The 22,524-nt window shown below is 41.3% G+C and overlaps 1 protein-coding gene across 1 annotated transcript in view; it reads right to left on the bottom strand.

Annotated features, from left to right (window-relative positions):
• PDGFD (platelet derived growth factor D) overlaps nucleotides 1-22,524 on the bottom strand; it is a 443,240-nt gene that overhangs the window by 42,768 nt on the left and 377,948 nt on the right. The window contains exon 5 of the mRNA XM_082244812.1: nucleotides 21,719-21,917. Coding sequence (XP_082100938.1) covers nucleotides 21,719-21,917 — 199 coding nt within the window. The remainder of the gene's footprint in view (nucleotides 1-21,718; nucleotides 21,918-22,524) is intronic.

Genomic DNA, 22,524 nt, shown 5'->3' with positions numbered 1-22,524 from the left:
ATAAAGGACAGCAACTGGAAAAAGGGTTATGTACCCGTCTTGTACAAGGGGCTAGTCGTTGTTAATATGGGCATTTATGTCCCATTCTACATTCATGCCCCAGGGCTGATAACACTTTAGTTCATGTATCCAAAACGTTTCTCGCCTGGAGATGGTTCTCTTCATGTCGCTCCCTCTCCAATGGGGGGAGTAACCCTCGATCACGACAGCTTTTAATTGTGAATAGCTTTGATGATGGCATTTGTCGTGATGGGCTGAGGGGCTATGTCCAGGTAAACCAGTTAGTATATTGGTGAGATGCTCCCCAATTCTTATACTTGGGGTTCTGATAGTTCTCCCAACATACTGCAAACCACATCCGCAGGTAAGGAGGTATATAACTCCTTTACTTTGGCAGGTAACAAAGTTTTGGATATCATATTTTTTCTTAGTTACTGTTGAGTTAAAGGTTTTGGTTCTTTGTGTTTTTAACTCTTTACATACACGGCATTTCTTGCAAGGAAAATAACCTTTTAAATTGGAAAACATTCTAGGGATGGCAGGCTTTTCAACTGGAGTGGGGGCAATCAGGTCTTTTAAGTTCCTGGCCCTCTTGTATATGATGGGGGGTCTTTCAGGAAGAGTTGGTCCTAATATTTTGTCTCCCCTGAGAATATGCCAATATTTCCGGAAAGTACGATTAACCCATCTATATCCAGTGGAAAACGAGGTGATAAAGGCGTATTCAAATTTGGAAAAGGTACCTGTTTGTTTAGGTTTAGGGACCACTAACTCTCTTTGTGGTAGGTCTTTGATTTGAAGGATATTTTGTTCCAAAGTTTCTTTCATAAATCCCTTTTCCAAGAATCTATCCTTCAAAGTCGTGAGAGTCCGTACAGTTACGGCGGATCCTCCTAAATTGACTGGTAGGGACCAAAGTTAGCCAGTTTGGATGATGGCAACTATCAAGGGGGATAAACCCGTTTTTGTCCGTGGGTTTAAAAAATGTCCTAGTGCCAAACTTACATCCTATCCTATAGATGGTGAGATCTAGGAAGTTGATGGAAACCTCACTGAACTGATAAGTGAGGTGAATGCCCCAATCATTGCAGTTCAGTCGGTCCATAAAAAGTTTGAGGGAAGAGGTGTCTCCTTTCCACAGCAGTAAGACATCATCTATGTATCTCCTCCACAGGAAGATATTAGATTCTCGATTATCATAGATGTTACGATCCTCCCATAGTGCCATAAACAAGTTGGCAAGGCTGGGAGCAAATTTTGCTCCCATCGCCACTCCAGTCTGTTGCAGATAAAAGTTCCCACCATAATAAAAATAATTGTGTTCCATTCCGAATTGTAATAACTCCAGAATGAACACTTTTTGTCTGAATGGGAGATCATAGTTGCTGTCAAGGAAGGTGCTAACGGCTTCATATCCCATTTGGTGAGGTATGATGGTGTACAGGGATGAAACATCCGCTGTCACCATCAATATCTCACCATCTACTTCCAAGCTGGTGAGTTCCTGGATACACTGGGATGTGTCCTTTAGGAACGCGGGGGTTTGCTGCACTAGAGGTTGAAGGAAATGATCAACATATTTTCCTATGCGTGAGGTAACTGAATCTATCCCACTTATTATTGGTCGGCCTGGAGGTTTTAATAAACTTTTATGGACCTTGGGTAAATAATAAATAAGTGGGATTCTTGGGGCTAGGGGAACTAAATGTTCTTTCTCCTTTTCATTGAGAATGCCCTCTTCGTAACCTCTCAAGATTAAACGTTGGATTAGAATTGGGGAACATCTCACCAACATACTAACTGGTTTCCCTGGACATAGCCTCTCAGCCCATCACGACAAATGCCATCATCAATGCTATTCACAATTGAAAGCTGTCGTGATTGAGGGTTACTCCCCCCATTGGAGAGGGAGCGACATGAAGAGAACCATCTCCAGGCGAGAAACGTTTTGGATACATGAACTAAAGTGTTATCAGCCCGGGGGCATGAATGTAGAATGGGACATAAATGCCCATATTAACAACGACTAGCCCCTTGTACAAGACGGGTACATAACCCTTTTTCCAGTTGCTGTCCTTTATCTGGCATATCTTCCCTCCCCTTTAATTCTCCTTTTTCCGTTAGAATATGTGGCGATTTGGTATATGTTTACATATTGATGGATAAGGTTTTTGATTAATAAATTTTATTGTTATTGATATACCAGTTGGTGGATGGAGACTTCCACTGTGATCCATCCTAACCTACTGCCCAATTTTTTTTGGTTTTATATAACCCTTGGTTTTAACATTTTAACTATTTTATATAATTTTCAAGATCCTAAATTTATACAGTGTCCACAAATTGGCTTTGTATTTTTAGTCCCAAAATCTGTGGCCATATCATGCTCACTCCTTTAGGACATTTCCTGAGGATGGTTTTATCTATATTTAAAAATAAATTTTTTAATTTTCATATTACCAGTGAATTTTTCACGGCCAATATTTTTACCTTTTAAAAATATTTTTTTTGCCTTTTAATAAAAATATTCCTCCAAGAGTTCAATAAAGAAGGTTAGACATGGCCACAATGCTTACCTTCATATAACAGACAATACTTTGTGCACCGGTAGGTTATAAAAGTCTTCTTTTTCAATACTCCGGTATCACCTATGATGTGTATTGTTGACATCCGCTGCTATTGGCCCAAGAGGTCTCTGGAAGGACATTGTAATACTTCCGGGTCCTCGGAGTAACACATCGCGATTGGTCGACTCCGCAACCGGAAGTGCGTCTTCGCATTTCCGGGTCCCCGTCGAGGCCGCACCGGAAGTCTCCATTAACCAAGCTTTAAATGAGAGATGTGGACAGCACGGCTACAGCTCCAGTCCCAGAAGCCGACTCATCAGTGGAAACGCATCGGGGGGAGCCAGCCGTGCTGTCATAGGTCCCGGATTGTACTGCAGACATCCGCGACCACCCTGTACATGCTGTCTTTTCATCTGGATTTTGTAAGTGTCACTTCATACATTTTTTTAATAAACTGAAGGTAATGCACTATAGTCCTTCTCTTCTTCTTTGGGCACGATCTCTTTTGGCAATATCCCCTGATTGGAAGCCTACAGATCCCCCCATTTTGGAAGCAGCTGATTGATCCATTCTATTTTAAGAATCACATCATCCAGCCGATCAGTTGGGACCTCTGGATATATCACAGTATATGCTCACATCTCTCCACATTGTGGTAAGAGTCCACTCCTACCACTGGGTGTTCACATGTGTATTCAAGTTTATTAAGAATCACTTTGGATCACTATTTGGGACGAGGCCACACCCACCTCCCAACACCCCCCAACCTTCACCTTATTTCCTGGATTGAAAGACTTTTTAGTTTGCACTATTTGAAATAGAGGTTTTGTATTTACTGTTGTCATCACAGATATCACCCATGAACTTTTGTTCTCATTATTTTGTTTAGCGCACTTTGGTAATTTATGTCTCATACATTACTATTTTTCCATATTTAATTTGTTTTGCAGTGCTGCTTTCACATTACTTTCATCTTTTCTAAGGTTCGCACACCTATTTTCCCTTTTCAATGTATGTCAAACCGGCTAGGCCCAGAGCTGCTACAAGATTATGCCCATTATCGCACACCTCCAGGCCAGGCTTGAAGCTCAGTGGCACCAACAACTCATCGGTCTGCCGTTCAATGCCCCTCTACAACTCCTGCGCGGTGTGTGTTTTTTTCCCCCAAACAGGCAAGTTTTAAAACTGCCTGCTGTCGTTCAACCCTGGCTGTGCTGAAGTTGGTGGTGAAGGTGTTACGCTGACCGAGTGAGGAGGTGGTAGAGGATGAGGAAGCGGAGTAGAAGGAGTTAGGAACAGGAGGCAGACTGAAGCGCACTGCAATCCTCAGTGGTGGAAGGACATGCGCCAAAGTGCTATCCGCCTCAGGCCCAGCCACCACTGCATTTACCCAGTGTGCTGTTAGGGAGATATAACGTCCCTGACCGTGCTTACTGGTCCACGTATCCTTAGTTAGGTGGACCTTGCCACAGATGGCGTTGCGCAGTGGACACCTGATTTTGTCACCCACTTGCTTGTGCAGGGAAGGGATGGCTTGCCTGGAAAAGTAGTTGTGGCTAGGCACGACGTACTGTGGGACAGCCACCGCCATAAGGCTTTTAAAAGTCTGCGTCTCCACCAGATGGAATGACAGCATTTCAAAGGCCAGGAATTTTGAAATGCTGGCATTCAGGGCCAGGGATCGCGGGTGGGTGGGGGGGGTACTTCCTCTTCCGCTCCAGTGTTTGGGAGATAGAAAGCTGAAAGCTTCCATGGGACATTGTGGAGATGGTTGCTCGTGACCCAGGTGGTGGTGTTGCTGGCAGATCCTCTGTTTGCGGGGTGGCAGGTGCCGGTCTCACTACAGAGGTGGATGAAGAGGCCGAGACTGCAGCAGAAGAGGAAGCAGGAGAAGCCAGAGACCTTTCTTGGTTTTTGAGGTGTCTACTCCACTGCAGCTCGTGCTTTGCACTTGGATGCCTGGTCATGCAGGTTGTGCCCAGGTTGAGAAGGTTTATGCCTCGCTTCAGGCTCTGATTGCACAGTGTGCAAACCACTCATGTCCTGTCATCAGCACATTGTCTGAAGAACTGCCACACTAGGGAACTCCTTTGAGCTGGCTTTGGTGTGCTCAGTCCCTTGCTGCGTTGGGCAGTAGCAGGCGTAGTGTCTAGGGCACGGCCCCTCCGCTTTTGCACCCTGCTCCCTCTTCTGCTGTGCTGGTGGCTCTGGGCGACCACCGCCTCTTCCTCCAAACTACTCAGGTCACCTGCATGATGTTCATTCCATGTGGGGTCGAGGACCTCATCGTCCTCCACTTCATCTTCCACGCAGTCTTCAGCCCTGCAACCCTTGTCGGTCTCCAAAATTCGGAATTCCGCAGCAGTTGGCCCCTGTGTTTCGTCATCATCCGAGATGTGCTGCGATGGTCCTCCCATGTACTCATCTTGAGACATAAGTGGTTGGGCATCGGTGCACTCAATCTCTTCCACTTCTGGGGCAGGGCTAGGTGGATGGCCCTGGGAAACCATGCTAACAGAGTCATCAAAAAGAAGAAGAGACTGCTGCATGACTTGGGGCTCAGACTGCTTGGCTGATTTGCAAGGGGGTGAGGTGAAAGATTGATGGACATCGGCTGCAGGTGCCAACTCTGACCTTTCAGCAAAAGGCTGGGTGGGAGACAATGTGAAGGAACTGGAGGCACTGTCAGCAACCCAATCTACTATCGCCTGTACTTGTTCTGGCCTCAACATTTGTAGAGGCACATTAGGCCCTGCCAAATACTGCTCTAAGGTTCTGTCGCCTACTCGCAGTTGAGAAAGGTGTTTCACTTGTGCGTGTAGCTGGCACAGATTGACCACGTCCTCTCCTTGACACAGGAGCTCCACCAGCAGCACCACGACCCAGCACTAACATGGTGGAGCAGTATGTGTGCACACACCTAGACGTACTGAATGACGGGTCTGCCCCCTTCAACTTCTGGCTCTCCAAATTAGGGACATGGCCTGAGCTTGCCCTTTATGCCTTGGAGGTGCTGGCCTGCCCTGCAGCCAGTGTATTATCTGAACGTGTATTTAGCACGGCTGGGGGCGTTATCACAGACAAGCGCAGCCGCCTGTCCATAGCCAATGTGGACAAGCTCACGTTCATTAAAATGAACCAGGCATTGATCCCACAGGACTTGTCCGTACCTTGTGCAGAATAGACATGTATACCGGCCTTACCCAGCCATTGTTGTATTTTTGATCTTTCTCACTCTTTTTGGGGTGTACCCTAATTTTAAAAGAAATAAAATTAAAAACAAAAACCAGTGTTGGCTACTTCGTCCTCCTCCACCACCGCTTCCACCTACACCACCACATCCACCGCCACCTAAACCTCCTACTCCATATGGGCCTCGTCCTCCTCCACTGCCGCCGCTGCTTCCACCTACACCACCATATCCACCGCCAACTCAACCTCCTACTCCATATGTGCCTCCTCCTCCTCCTACATCATTCAAGATTATTATTTTTTATTTTTCTGTTTTTTTATGTTATTGTAAGTTATTTCCCTATCCACATGTGTTTGCAGAGCACTTGCCATGCTCTTAAGATGAGTTTGCTGCCATTTGCAGCCCTCTAGCCCTTTCCATGTTTGTTTTAGAGGCATTTTAGTGCTCAAAAGTTCGGGTCTCCATTGACTTCAATGGGGTTTGGGATTGGGGCAAAGTTCGGGTTAAGTCTGGTTCACGAACCCGGACTTTTTTTTCAAGTTCGGTCGAACCCGCCGAACCCAGACATCCAGGTGTTCGCTCAACTCTAATTGTGACGGCTCCCATTCAGCTGGGAACTCACCAACTGCAGATGCCTAATATTTCATATATAGGCAAAAGGCAGGTAACCCCAAAATGGTTAAAATGAATCCGAGCCACGTCCCTTTAGGATTCATTTTATTGTAGGAATAATTTCCACCCTGGCCTGTGCTAACTTCAGTACTTAATATAGCTGTTGACAAATTAATTTATTTTATTTGTATTTCGTTTTTTACATATGGTTGCATACTTAAAGTGATACTAAATACACACTGTTTCATATACATTGTCCATTCGATTTCTGTATATGGATGGTGGCAGTGTCATTTTTTTTAATTAAACAAAAAACATCTAAGTATCTTTTTCCTAATCATCGATATACAGCTGTCACATGATCCAAATCTTTCCCAGCCTGTCTGCAGGGAAACATAAGCAGGAGGAGCTTCTAGTCCTCTGCTGCTGGTCACATGTTCAAAAACAAACAAAAAAAAACAAATTGAATACAATAATTTTTGAATATACAGTAAAAATAAATGTATAATATCAATAAACTGTTTTAAATTGTCATACTAATACATATTTGAAATCACATTGTTATTATTTTTTGGCATTAGCATGGTGTGGTGGATTTCTGCCAGTCACAGGCTGTACCACACCCCTCCAGCCCCTGTGACTTAGAATAAGAGGGAGGTGAAGCCTCTATTCATCTACATGTAATATCCCATCCCCCATTGTGTTTAGCTGGTTAGTGGGCATGGAGGAGGAGGGAGGGGGCAGGATGTCTTTTAGTATTGTTTATATGTCCACATGTGTGACTCTATATTCACATGGGCTGCTCAGATGTGATAGAAATGAAATGCTCAGCATAGAAACTAACTGAAAACTGAGCATGTGAAGAGTTTCCACTGCAGCTGCAAAATCTCTAGCTGCATTGGGGACATGAACAGAAGGTGGAGATAGAGAACAACAGGATCAACCAGGTGTTTTTCAGAGTACAGAAAACAAATCTCATAGTGACTGAGTGAGCATGAACAGCATGCAATACATAATTTATTGATAGTTTTTTAATGATGTGGGTTTAAATACTTTAAGTGTTTACATCGAGTACACTTACACCATCAATGGATTGTTTCATCTTTTCATTGTTTTTTTATATACATAAAAATAAACTAAGTCCACTAAGTACTCTGACTTCATTCGTATAATAAATTAAGGTAAGCAAGTTTATTCAGTTACTTAATCAATGGTTTGATTGACAAAATAGCGAATGTATGTCAAAATACACATGTTGCATACCGTAGCCTATAGTTGATATGGCCCCACTTGGTTTAAGATTGGGGGTAATGGATATGGGAATTAGTTTTAGCCCTATGTTCATTTCTTGATATTTTTGTGGTACTTATTATATATTCTATGTTTCACATACTATTATTATTATGTTTTATTTTCATGTTTCAGATCACACCTATGTACAATATCATTCCTGAAGAAGCTGTTCTCCCGCAAAATATGTAGAGATTTCTAAGAGATTGGTAGTTTGTGGATTGGGGAGCCCCCTGACTGGAAATTACCCCCTTCAGAACCCAATGTCTGAAAATGAAAGTGTGATCTTTTGTATTGTTATGCCCTAACTTGGGCTTTCCCTATATGTTTTGATGTATCCCTTATATACAAAAGGGTACTTTTTAATTGTAAATGTTACAATAAAGTTTGTATATTTAAAAAAAAATAAGAAAAAATTTGGCCTGGTGTATTGCTGTCTATAAAGTACCATGAAAGTCCTAGGTGGCTTAACCCCATGTTTTGCTCTACAAAATACACGCGTTGTCTAATCATTCTTTACCTTGTAAGTAAATCTAAGTTCTAGTCACTGAAAACTAAAAAAGCTGTTTCTTAAAGTAAACTCAAGGCAAGCAACTAAATACACTGCAAAATTCGGCTATAGCTTTTTTATTAACTTACATAGGTCATTCAAATTTCACATGTTGGTAGAGTAACTCTTCCTCTATACTATCTCTTCTTATCATGAAGCAACATGATGTCACTGAGTCTTGATGAAGAGAGGTGTCGGCTGTCTGACATCCACAGAAGTTTACAGAATGTTTACGGAGATTACACTATTGACAAGAGCAAAGTCTTGTCATTGGTGACTCTTGTCGATGGTGTCATCTCTGTAAACATTCAGTAGCCTTGTGTGGACAACCTGCACCCTTCTTTGCCAAAAACTTAATTAGGTGAAGAAGGAGGAGAAGGAGAAGGAGAAGGAAAAATCCCAAAAGATCTGTAATACTGTCAAATACAGGGAAGATACTTAGGGAGGTTTCAGGGGTTGGCCAGCTGCTTTGATTACCAATAAGCAGGGCAACATTTAGGGTTCAATGTACCAAAACATGACAAAACTCATTTGACATAACAAAAAGCTTTAAAATGTAAGTGCCAAAGTATAATTTAAAAAAATGCAAATGTGTAAATGAAGCCTAAGGTTGAGTGACACTTTTAGGCATGAAAATAATTTAAACAAGTTTCAGGATGTTTTCTGGAAGAAATTGTATTCGCGAACAAGGGAGCATTTCTAGAAACCAGCAAGGAGAAGGTTTAAAGTGAACCTGTGCTTTGTCCATGCTGGACAAACTACACATACTTACCTTCCCTTCTTTCCCTTACCCAGTGGCGGATCTGGGGGGGGGGCAATGAGTCAATTGCCCCCCTGAAAATCTTTAAGCACCCCCACACAGCAACCCCAAAATTCACATACCAGTTCTTCTATACAGTATGTCAAAATGTTTTTTAAGATTTTATTCTACCTGTAAATCCTGTACTGATGCCAGGAAGCTGTGGAGGGATACAGCAGCTCCTGCCGCATAAGCCGATAATCTTTAGCTAGACCCGGCCAGGCAGATTTCAGAGGCGGCTTGATTACAGCCTCTTTGCTGCATTCTCAGCCAATAGGAAATGCTGAACCGCCCTCCTTCTCCAGCCCGCCTTCTATGAATTCTGAGATGCACAGAGGAGGGGACATGTCAGCAGCTAGATTGGAGGGAGAGGAGAAAGCGCAGCTCAGCCCAGCCCAGCCTGCTAAAGGGATGAAATAGAACAGAGAGATTATCCAGCTCCTGGCTGCAGTGAGTGAGTTTTCCCTACACTTGGACTAGAGAGAGAGAGGAACAGCTTCAGTGAGTATGAAGAGCACATGCTGGTTTCTACAGTGTGGCATAGTGGTGATTAGAAGGGCAGCTGTAGAGAATAAGACCATCCACACTGTATTCTGACACCAGCAAGGCTTTTGGTAAAGCTCCTCTGTGGGGCAGACAGAGCACATATATCCTGCATTACTTCCACACAGCACAATTCTCATGGCTCTTACAAAGACCCTGACAGGGAGAAAAGAATGCTGGATCTCTGTGTGTTCTGTCTGTCCATCCATCCATCCATCTGCTTCCCTTATCTTTGACATAAACATTGCTGGTGTCACAATACAAAATAAAAATTAAAAAAGGGTTTTGTCCTCTGGGGTTACTCTAACGCTGTTTCCCAGGCTGTACGATGCACCTGGGCTGCCTGGATGGAGGCAATTCAACTGCAATTACACAGAATGTGCTCAGCCACCTGTGTGCAAGAGACACGAATCTCAATAAAAGTAATGTGAACTTTCCCTCTGTACTATCTCTCCCTCCTCATGTCATGCAGTCTATTCAAGAGAATCAGCCAATTCGCAACTCTGCACCCTGTACATAGCATCCTCTTGAGCACTGTACTCGATACTTAGTACACTCCCAAGCCCTGCACTCTGTACGTAGCGCCCTCCCGAGCCCTGCACCCTGTACGTAGCATCCTCCCGAGCCCTGCACGTAGCGTCCTCCCGAGCCCTGCACGTAGAATCCTCCCGAGCCCTGCACGTAGCATCCTCCCGAGCCCTGCACGTAGCATCCTCCTGAGCCCTGCACGTAGCGTCCTCCCGAGCCCTGCACGTAGCGTCCTCCTGAGCCCTGCACATAACACCAGCATACAGGGGCACACCACCAATATGCAGGGCCAGTGGTTACCAGTATACAGAGGGCATACCAAATCTAGTAAAACTACCATGCAACTAAAAAAAATCTCAAAAGCAATAGGAATCTTGTTAGCTGGTTCCTTCATCTAATGCGAATCAATAAAAAGCAAAAAACGCAGCGCTGCCCTTCAATTCAATTGTACAAATGGACTTATAAGTGCAATGGTAAAACCTATAAATTAATATCTAGTGCAAATCAACCAATGTATTACAATATAGTAGTGATGGTGTCACCCCCTCTGCAAAAATATTTTGAGAAATTGCAGAGCTTCAATGTGCAAATAATGGTGAAATCCCCCACATACAATAACAGAGATGCTAATCAACCAGTGTGATAGAACATAGTAGTGATGGTGTCACCCTCTGCAAAAGGTAAGAAATATTTCAGAGCTGTGATGTGCAAATAGTGGTGACCCCCCCTATATATAATCATAATAAAATGTAAAATATGCACATCAATTGTACATTGTATTATGATTATATATCAGGGGGGTATCACCACTATTTGCACATCGCAGCTCTGCGATATTTCTTCCCTTTTGCAGGTGTGCGCTTCACTCACCGCATTAGCACCCTCGCTTTTACCTCAAGCACCACCATAGCACCCTCAAAAAATTGTTTGGAGCCGCCCCTGCCCGGATTGGGTTTGAATTTTGCCACCCCGTCCCTTCCTTCAAGTTTTTTCTCTATCTTATCTTCTTAACATTTGGTAGTCCTATCCCCAAAAATTCTAAGAAGTATCTTTTTTTTTTTAATCTCATAAACGAAATGTGAGAAATAACGTTTATTTCATACAATCATTCCATAAACACATACCACATACACTGCATATATTATTTGAGGAAAATATACTTATAAAATAGTTTACCATTTGCCAATAAAAAAATGTCCCTGAATTTCATTTTAAAAATCAGGTCACCTTACTATATTGCAGTGCACTGATTGTTATCGCCGCCCGGCGTCTAGCAACCAGTGACTTCATCTGAGGAGGAGGAGGAGAGCGAGGCCCCAGCATTCACTGCGGAGCCTTCTTCCTCCTCTGCTGCGCACTGAGTGGAGTGTTAGCTCCATCCACCTCCTCTCTCCAGCTACTCCAGGCCAGGCCAGCATAGTGAATCTGAGTGTCAGCCTAAAAATGTGAGTAGGAGCAGTTCTGGGGACCCTGATGTGAGGGGGCTCTGTGGGGATCCTGATGTAAGGGGGGGCTCTGTGGGGGCCCTAATGTGAGGGGAGGGGCTCTGTGGGGACCCTGATGTAAGAAGGGGGGCTCTGTGAGGACCCTGATGTAATAAAGAGAGGGCTCTGGGGGCCCTGATGCATGGGAGGGTGGCAGTTCGTTTTGCAATACAGTTCTGTAAGCAACAACTTATTTTCTGACAGTGCCCCTCCCGAGACTAGACTCTGGATCTGCCCCTGCCCTTACCATTGTGCATTCTGCCAAGAGTGAAAAACTAGAACTCGAAGCATGTTCTTTACAGAGATAAAAAGCTGGAGCTCAAACTATACAAAATAAAAACTGCTCCCTTATGCCTCTCTTGCTAAATATGAAGTTTTATTTAGATAGAGACAGACAAAAAGGAGAAGCCACTGTTGTGTTCTTTATTTGATTATATAGGATAGAGTGTGTCCAAAGATGGAGAATGTAGCCAAAAACCATAGTTTTGGCTACATTCTCCATCTTTGCACACACTTCCTAAAGAAGTTCATTTCAAATGAAGAAATAGGCTAATGTCTTTTAACCGCTTGCCGACCGCCGCACGACTATATACTGCGGCGGTCAGCCCCTCACAGGCAGAGTGACGTATCGGTACGTCACTAGCCTGGGAGGGTCTGGGGAGCGAGCGCGCGCCGGCGGCGGCGCGCTCCCGCGTGGTCACGGACCCCCCCGCGCGTGTGACCGGCGGACCCGATGTCCGCCGGCCACTCTGCGATCGGTGGGGGAGAGGGAGAAAGTCAGGCAGCTTGTGTAAACAAGCTGCCTGTCATTCTCCTCGGTGTAAAGACACTGATCACACGGATCTACTATGTAGATCCGTTGATCAGTGTCCTTACAGCTCAAGCCACAGCCAATCACAGTAGAAAGCACGCCCCTAGGGACACACACAGCCCCTCCCTCCCAAATAAAGTTAACCCCTTCACTACCAGTGTATTTTTACAGTAACAGTGCATATGTATAGCACTGATTACTGTAGAAATGTCACTGGTAACCCCAAAAGTGTCAAAAATGTCAGTCAAGGGTCCGATCTGTCCGCCCCAATGTCGCAGTACCGCAAAAAAAATCGCAGATCACCGCCATTATGCGTTAAAAAAAAACAACAAAAATGACAAAAATCTTTCCCTTTGTTAGTAAACGCGATAACTTTTGCGCAAACCAATCAAAATACGCTTTTTGCGATTTTTTTTACCAAACATAGGTAGCATAAAACAAATTGGCCGAAAATGTTAAAAAATTTTGATTTTTACATTTTTATGGGGGGGAATTTCATATAAAAAAATGTGAAAAATATTGCTATTTTTGCAAAATTGACGCTATTTTTTTGTTTATAGCGCATGATCAAAAAATCGCACAGGTGATCAAATACCACCAAAAGAAAGCTCTGTTTGTGGGAAAAAAAGGACGCCAAATTCGTTTAGGTACAGAGTCGCACGACCGCGCAATTGTCCGTTAAAGTCATGCAGTGCCGAATCGCAAAATACCCCCTGGTCGTTTAGCAGCCAAATCCTCCGGGGCTTAAGTGGTTAATGAACAAAATCACAAACCAATAAAACCAAATTATACTTCTAGTTCCTTGTTAGCAATTAAAAAAAAGAAATCATTTGCAGCCCTGTACCTGAAACATTTGAACATACTGGGGTTGATTTACTAAAGCAAGTTCACTTTGTAAAAAAAATTTCATTTAGCTTTTTGAATGTGGAGATAATTCACTTTGAAGAATACCCATTTTCATTCAAGGGAAATTGAAAAAACAGGGCATGATTAGCTTTTGGAGTTAATTCCCTTCCAAAAGTGAAAATTCACTTTGCTAAGTAAACAGCCAATATTCCCTTAGTACATCAACCCCCCTGAATCAGTATCCTTTCCCTCAATACTGCCTATTTAGTATAGACAAATTTATATATTGACTAATAAATGATGGAAGCTAAATATTTTTCTTTGTTCATACCTACTCAGACATAACAAGTAAAGGAGCAGCGCCCACATCCACATGTAAGTCTTATTTGCTAATTTTATCACATGTGCATGGTTATTGCTTTTGGACCTCATGAATTGTATCAAATGTATCCAATGAGACAAAGTAAAGGTTGATAATGATATGCAATGTATACTAGCTCAGCCCTTAAAATGTTTCTCTTGCCTGCTCGCATTAGGCGAGTGGTAATAGGTGTGGAGGCGCATCAGAGGGGCCACCGGCAGGCGGGGTTGAATGGTAGCCCCTTCTCCTCCCAGCTTCTGCCCCTGTCACTCTTTTAGCAGGGCGGCCTGGCATACAGCCGGAGTCAGCAAAGAACTATATGAGGTAGGGGCAGGGCAGGGTGGGGAGGGGGGTTGAATGGGAGCTGCCAAAGTTTACTTTTCCTATTAACAAGCTGGTGATTGGTTGCTTAGACTGCCTAGTTAATAGGAAAAGATAACTTTGGTAGCTCCCACTTTACTATCCAGTGCTGTGCTCCGCTGTAGGTCTCTCTGCATCTTAAATCAGTAAAAATGTCATTCATTGGTTTTCATTTTTTTAATGCTATGAAGCATTAAAATATTTACTTAACAAGGCAGTAATGGTCTATACATATAGAAGCCAATCATATTTTATCCTTGTTTTAGTTATCACAGTCAGAGCAATGAAATATGCTTTATGTTAATATTGTTAAAGTTGTTGTTGTAAATATCTATTTTTGTAATTTAACTCTGCATAAAATAACTAGCATTGTCATTTCATGAGATAATTTAAGAGTGTGTGTTTAGGGGGTGGGGGGGGGGGGCATGGTGGGGGTTGGGTGGGGAAACTGGTGACAAGTAACTCTTAGGGCCTGGCTAGTAGCTTAGGACTTGAAAGTTTGAGCCCTGTACTAGTTCATCACACTCATTCAGTTTAATAACATTTGTTTCACAATCTCTGTAAGGAACTAGGACTCCATAAGACCATAGAAGATTCTGGAGGAGACTTCTCAAGACCAAAGAAGGGACTCCGTCTGAGTATGACATTAGATCTACACTAAGAGAGAACCCAGTTCCCTGCATTTGCTTAAGTAGCCTGGAGTCCTGGTTGCCTACAGAGATTGTGAAGCCAACATAACCCAAGCTAAATGACTTTTTAGTGTATTCCCATAGCATACACACCATTGTCAATGCTCATTGGCTAGGAAGGTTAGATAGCACATGCATGTTTATTGTATGGATATTTATATTACTTTGTATGCCTTGTATTGTTTTCCTAAAACTGTAAGTAGGTTGTATGGTTGTATCTGCAGTGTTCTTGTTTAGAAAAAGCACATTATTATACTAGAGGGTTTTCTGTTTCCTTACTTTACCACAGAGTAACTGAAAAGATATAAACAAAACAGTTATATCTTTTCTTCAAGTGCAAAAAAAACAAAACCTCTTAATCGTATCAGAAGTTTAGAGCTGTCTTGTGTCCTGTGCACACTTCCTATGTTCAAGGAGTTTAATTAGCTTTCACAGTTTTTATCTTTTACTACAAAGCAATTAGTTCCTATGTTGTAGAGTTGAGGATATGAGGATACGGGGAGTGTGTGTGTGTGTGTGTGTGTGGGGGGGGGGGGGGGGTTGTTATTTAGTAGTTTAGCAGAAGAAGACTGAGCACCATTCAGTCCACAAAATGCTGTGTGTTGTTAGCCTAAAACACAAAATTAAGAACATTTCTGGTAGAATAACGAGAATGTTATTTGCATTTGTAGGGTCTTTAAAGTGTTTTTAAGCGACTACGTAGTCAATATTTGGTGGCAAGGTGGAAGGTCTTTTCTTTTTTTTTATTACCATTTGTTCCTTTTTGATTCAACAAATTTGTATTATTCTTTATGTTAGGAACTGTGTTGGTCTATTTTTTTTGGAAAAATTTGCTAATATACACCTCAATACTCAGGACCATATGGCGCTTTTGGGCATTTCTTTCTTTATGTCCCTTTTCTTTTTTTTTGTATGCACTTTTTGCCATATGAGTATCACTCTGTATTTTTGGATATTTTTGAGAGTGAGTAGGTTTTACAGATTTATTTGATTTAGTATCTATATTTAGCTGTGCTTTCCAGCCCTTGTTCTTCTTTATAAAGAATAGAACATGTGCATGTATTGCAGTGATGTACAACATATTTTTTTTTCAATTATTATGCCCTGGAATAGACTATGAAAGTGCTTAGTGAAACTGGTCTTTACATAACAAATAATATTGTTTAGCCCATAAAAAATGTGTGTGTTGCCGATCACAGTCTAACTCCAGGTTATTGCAAATGTATAAAGTCTGATAATTGAAGCTTTAAAGAGAGAGGAAATCCATTTCTTCTTTGATCTTATGTGCTTACATTTATTAACATTGATACTTTTATTCTAGATTAGCTCTTCTCACAATTCTTAATGCCAAGGACACATCTAACGCATTTAATTGATGTGAACATTTTCTAAACCTAAAAGTAATTTATATCAGTGAAAAAGAATCCCGAAAATACCTCCTAATCAGCCACAGGAGATTGCCAAGAAAAATGTAAATCCTTTATTTGATCAGAAACCTCATTTGTAATAACACGGAAGGTTCTTAGGTTATATGAATGGATAGGGTAGATCTCTGGGAACTAAATAAAGTGTACCATGCAAAATGTGCCATGATGCCTCATTGAGTGGTGGTAATCAGGGCCACGCCGCAAATGAGGACAATTAAGGCAACTGCCTCATGTGGCACTGATGAACGCAAGGTAGGGGGCAGCACTGTGGCCGTGTTGTTCCTACTGGACATGTTTACCTCTGTTTATGTTTAGCCCCCCAGGCTGCACAGCATTATTGGTTGTTATGGTACAGGTGCTGCCTCCTAGCAACAAAAGTTGCTGTATGGATCGGCTGCCAGTCTCCTAGCAACCAACTATGTTGTGGATTTATGTAGCTCTTTGTTCATTAATAAATCATTAAAAACAGCATATATTATATATATATATATATATATATATATATATATATATATATATATATATATATATATATATAATAAATAGGATAAATCATCATATATCCATATCCAATTTTTTATGAATATGTCATGGCATCAGCTTCTTTTATTCCCCTTTACAGCACCATACACACTGGGTGTGAGAAAAGCAGTAATAATATCCTTTCAGGTAAGCTGTATGCAAAAAATCTGTGAAGGGAAAAGATAACAGGAGGATAGAGCAAAGCGAGCAGAGGGATAAGCTCATCAGTCATGTGATGCTCTCTTAAGGCCTGTACACTCGATCAGAAAATTGGACTAAAAATACCGCTTTCAAAGGGATGGTTTGATAATCTGATCATTAGTACGCAGCTTTCGAGAGCCGATCAAGACAGTTTATCCAAACTTACATAGGGATAAAAAATGAAAATTTTTCTCGTACAATAACAGGTCATGCGATTTTCGTTTTATCAATACAGTTTTCATCCGTAAATACAATATACAACATCACTTCCCCATGTTTATTCTATATATATATATATATACAGAATATATACAAGAATGTTTTGTAGGTTTAGCACCCTCTTCACTTTCGATTTGGAGACCAACATGCAAAAGAAAAAAAAAATGAACGTTCATTCGTCCGATAATCTCATTGTGTGTACCAGGCATTACTGTGAGCTTCAGAGGACGCCATGTGGGTGTGGCTAAACCGGTCAAGAAGCAGGTCAAGCGTCTGACATCACTTTCATTTCCGGTGGTTGGAGCGCAGGTGAGTCACAGCGTCCACCATAGCAGGAAACAGCCTTATTTTGTATGGAGAAATTGTGAGTGTAATGAGGATTTGTTACTTGAACAAAATATTGTTTTAAACGTATTACACTATGGAAGTTTATTTTATTCATGTGGCACTGTCCTGCCACAAAGTACAGCCAAGCAGATGGAACAGTAATGCCTGGTACACACAATGAGATTATCGGATAAATGATAGTCCATTTTTTTTTTCTTTTGCATGCTGGTCTCCATATCGAAAGTGAAAAGGTTACCAAACCTACGAAAATTCTCGTACAACAGAATAAAAATGTGGAAGTGATGTTGTATATTGTATTTTCTGGTGCAAACCGTATTGATAAAAGGAAAATTGTACGATCTGTTATTGTACGATAAATATTTTCATTTTAATCCCTATGTAATTGTTTTTGTTTTTTTCAGTGTATTTAAATGTTTGCCAGGAGCTCAGTTTTAAGCTGTTCACATATATATCTAAAAGAAAATATTTAAAAACCCACAGCTTCCCATTAAATGGTAAATTTCTGAAGCCCCATCTTTTATTGGACATTCACCTTTTATATTAGGTACTGCAGTGAATTGGCACAGATAACGATAACAACCCAATAAGTACATTGATAGAGAGTCCTTATCTCAAATTGTCTGATCAATACATTATTCAGTGTAATCAGCTGGGTGCTGCTTCTGATTGAGCCTTTCCCCCGTGATATAGTTTCTTTGACTCCTATGACTCATATAACAGTTCAGATTTAAACTTTAATCACCTCATCTTTTTTTCCAGGCATTTTCTGCTTTGCTAATGATCACATTAGTGCAACCCCTATGCATCTCTATTAAAATATTGTAATTGTTTATGCTGTTGTGTAATTACTGAGCACTGAATAATGTGTCGGGTGCTGTGCCCAATTGTACGAAATAACAGGGACAAACACTGCCAGTTAGTAGCATCTGACAAGTCCAAACCGATGCTTGGTAATATTAATTCCTCAATTCTACAAGGCAATTTCTTTAATTATATAACTTCAGCTTTTAAGCAACCCCAGGAAACAGGTAAATAATTCAGAGAACTTGTAAAGATATAGAGAAAGCCCATGAAAGATATGTATGCTTTCATTTAAACCCCTCTGCTACTTCTAAATACTCGTTGGGAATGCTCCCAATACCCCTCAAATGATTTTGCTCTCTATTCTACCAGGCTCGTTTAAGTGTAATAAAAAGGGTATCCTTAGGCATTGGTTGACAGCAGCGATATTGGTTATACCATACCACTGACAGTCAGCACAGGTTCCTTCTCTAATTGAGTGGGTTGCAGAGATAGATTATATTGAGAGGATGGAGTTGCTTTTGGCGCACAAATTAGATACATATGAAAAATACCACCAATTATGGCTTTCTTGGAATGTATTTAGGGAGTCAACTGAAATAGGAAATGTCCTTGTGGAACCATTATAGGACCCCAATCTAGTTTTTATGAAGTTTAGATTATTTGTCCACTTCTGGCTTCTTTACTTTTTATTTTATTTGTTTATATATTTTTTTGGTGTTATATTTCTTTTTTCTGTGTCTGTAAAGGGGATTTGGGTTTTTTTTTTTTGCTAGTAGTATCCCCTCGAAGTTGTAGCCCAATGCTAAAAAACAATATATTATTGATCATAACTTCCATTGGTATTGGGGAGGGGGGTGTGGATATTGCCCCCCGAGACGTAGCAAGTGGTGCTATTTATCTTTTGTACAGCAATGAATCTGTACTGGTCGACTTTTGCACCAGTACCGGCCTGTTTACAACACGTTACTTTCTCCATGTGGTGTTTACATATTGTATATTATAAGCACTTTTATCTTCAGTTGCTCCTTAAAAGCACAGTTTATTGTTTTACTTTTATGCTTGTTTTTGTTGGTGTAGGTATGTAAGTACCATTTGTGTATGATTATTCTGTATGCTAAATATTTTTTACTAAATTTAGATTGAACCCTAGAAGAGGGGAGGGCAACCTTGGCACCCAGCTCTGGTGAACCTACAAATCCCATTATGCCTCTAGAAGTTATGCCTCTAGCTGTCAGAGTCTTCCAATGCCTCATGGGACTTGTAGTTCAACAATAGCTGAAATGCTAAGATTGCCTACCCCTGCCTTAGCTTGTGTTGGAGACTGTATTGGACTTACTGGATTGGTCACTGGTCTTAAGTGGGTATTCATGTGGGAAAAAAGGAAGGAATGCCTTCTGTTGGATAGTGCCCAGTGATGGATGATGGCGATGGGCTCTCGAGGGGACTGAGCTGCTGCCTTTTCTGTGTGACCTTAAGGTCAGCATGTAGACTTAGATAAAAAGAAAGGAGCGCCTGGTGTCCAAAGAAATTTGACTTCTAAAATATGGTTCATGAACCTTTATTAAAAACTAGCGACATGTACATCAAGCCAACATGTTTCAGGGGAATTGATGCCCCCTTCTTCAGGGCTGTTGATGCATACTTTTTGGTGGGAACGACTTGCATGAGTGGTCATGTTGGATCAAATTTTCTGATTGGCAGGATGCCAGCTTTAGTTGTATAGGCAGCAAAGTAACCCCCTGCTTTAGAGCCTAGCAGCTGTCAGTGGAGGGAGCACAATACGCTCACACTCGTGGAAACTACCAAGCTCTATAGGGAGCACACATGCTGGAAGCCATTACTAGATCCCGACTAGCATAAGCTGTCAACAACAGTGTTACGGCTAGAGGAATTTCTTACAGAAATCTGCCAACCACAAGAGTTTGTGTGCAAATGGCCTCTTGCCTTTAAGATGAGAAAGACCCAGAGAAGCAAAGAAAGCAAAGAAAAGAGAGCAGCACATAGATTGGTTATTTCCGTTCAAGTGTGCTTGAGATCTAGTGGTTTCCACACCATTCAACACATATAACAGGGGTCTCCAAACTTTCTAAACAAGTGCCAGTTTACTGTTCTTCAGACTTTAGGGGGGGTCAGATTAGGGCCAGTAGGATTAGAAAATGCCCGGGCGTCCAGTGGGAGTAAACAATGCCTTATCTTGTGTGTCAGTGGGCTGACTAGTGCCTCGTCATTGGTGTCAGGGGGAGGACTTGTGCCCTTTTGATGATGTCAGTGGGAGGAATAATGCCCCGTTGTTGGTGTCAACGATACAGATTGTGATCATTGTTGGTGTCAGTGGATGGGCTGGAATAAGACAAGCAAATGGCCACAGTTTGCAGACCACTGCCATGTAAGGTCTTTAGGTATCACAGCACCACTTAAAGAGGAACTTCAGTCCCCTTTACGTTGGCTTCACACCCCCTCCAGTGCCACAAATTTCATACTTCTGGCTCATGTCAGATGAGCAGAAGAGCTCTGCCTAACCTTTGGGTTTTGTCATGAGCCCTCTGGCACATCTGCCCACACGCACAGAGCATGGCAGGTTTACAACTTCCATAGAAGCCTGTCTTTGCTAATGCGTGGGGAAACCTCATGTGCGTGGATGTAACACAGGCTTTTAATGAGAACAGAGAGTGACAGTTCACAAGTATATATAAACAGGCAACCATTTGCCACCTTGTGTCTGTCCACCACCTTTAGAGGATGTGGTGGATTCCATGAGGTGTCAGGTTAAGGCATCAATCTGGGTTTACATTTTTTGGCTGATGTTTTTCTTTTCCTTGAATTGCATATGCAAGGGCTCATTTGTATTATAACAATGAGTATGCTCATGGATGACATGTATATGTACTAAAGATGTATACTATATTTCAGAAACTTACCCCCTGTACTGTTGAAGAAGACAGCTTGTTAAAATGTGTCAGTAACTCAACATGGATAATTTCATTCAATATATACCGGTATATATAAATATTTTTAATTTTGTTGCCATGTGGGATATGAGTGGTGTATTATTCAATAACTAATTACAGCAAGGATGTATTTCTGTTCCAATCAGCAATTTTTCTACGCAATCCTTTAATAGATTTTGAATAAAAAACTTAAAGGTTTTAAGGTTTTGTAGTGATTATTGACTGTATTACTTAAGCTTTCATGTGCCTATAAAGTCCCAATTACCTTGCCATGTAGATGTTTCAGTGCTATTACCAGAGATGTTGGCACATTTTGGCATTGAATAAACTTTTATTCTATGTATCTATATGAAGAATCAAAGGTTGCTCTTGCTATGCTACTTACCAGAAGGCTTGTGAAAGGGTGAAACATTTTCTACTTATTTTAAATAGTAATATACTGCGTGTGGTGCTGTGATTCTTGGGGGTCTGTCTGTTTCTGTCACTATATATATATATATATATATATATATATATATATATATATATATATATTACGTACAATATATATATATATATATATATACATTTTTTTTTTTTTTTCTTCAGTATTACTCTTCTGTGAGCTGTTCCTTACCTTTAGACTTTTTTTCTTGAAAGGTCCTTCCACGGTACTGAGCTGTATCTGTATAGAGATTTTCTAGGTCTTCCTGCCATGTTTCAGGACTAATGTGTTTGACAACCTCTTCAACTGTGTCAAACATGGCAATAGCTTGGTCCATGGCCTCTGCTAGAACAGTGGAATTAGTTGCTGATGGAGAGTAGTAGTACAAATCCTACAAAGAAAGAATGTTGTCAATTATTTTTTTAACGGCATAAACACATTTAAAATACTTACTTTGCAAGCTACATATGGTACCATGACCCTGTAGCAGCTCCAAAAGCTTTAAATTATTGTTTAAGCCTTTGTACATCATTTCTGAACTTGCACATCCTTTATTGCATATAGGGACTGTTATCAGACATAATGGCCTAGTACTGCATGGTTATCTCTATATGGTCCCAGATAAAGTAGATTTTCCATTTCCAATATGTTGGCCGATTTATGGAGGATATTCTATATATGTATATATATATACACACACACACATACAGTACTGACATATTGACCAGGCCAGAATTTGTCCAAGCCTACTATATTTTACATGACAAAAGGAGCTGATGACTCTTTGCTAATCGGACCCCCCCCCCCCCAGTGTTAGGCTAATATTTCAGGGGAAGATTTGAGCTGTTAATCATTCATTCTTACACACATTCTTTCTTCATCATGATAGAACCACAGATGTAGATTCTAATACACATTATTGCATGCATGGAAGCTACTTAGGTGCATAATATGCTGGATTGTAGTTTCTCTATGCTTGCTATAACATAAATGATGGA

Source organism: Pelophylax lessonae, assembly GCF_965119305.1.
Source record: "Pelophylax lessonae genome assembly, chromosome: 2".
Classification (NCBI taxonomy): domain Eukaryota; kingdom Metazoa; phylum Chordata; class Amphibia; order Anura; family Ranidae; genus Pelophylax; species Pelophylax lessonae.
Note: the sequence above shows the minus strand (reverse complement) of the source record. Positions and strands in the feature narration are given on the sequence as shown.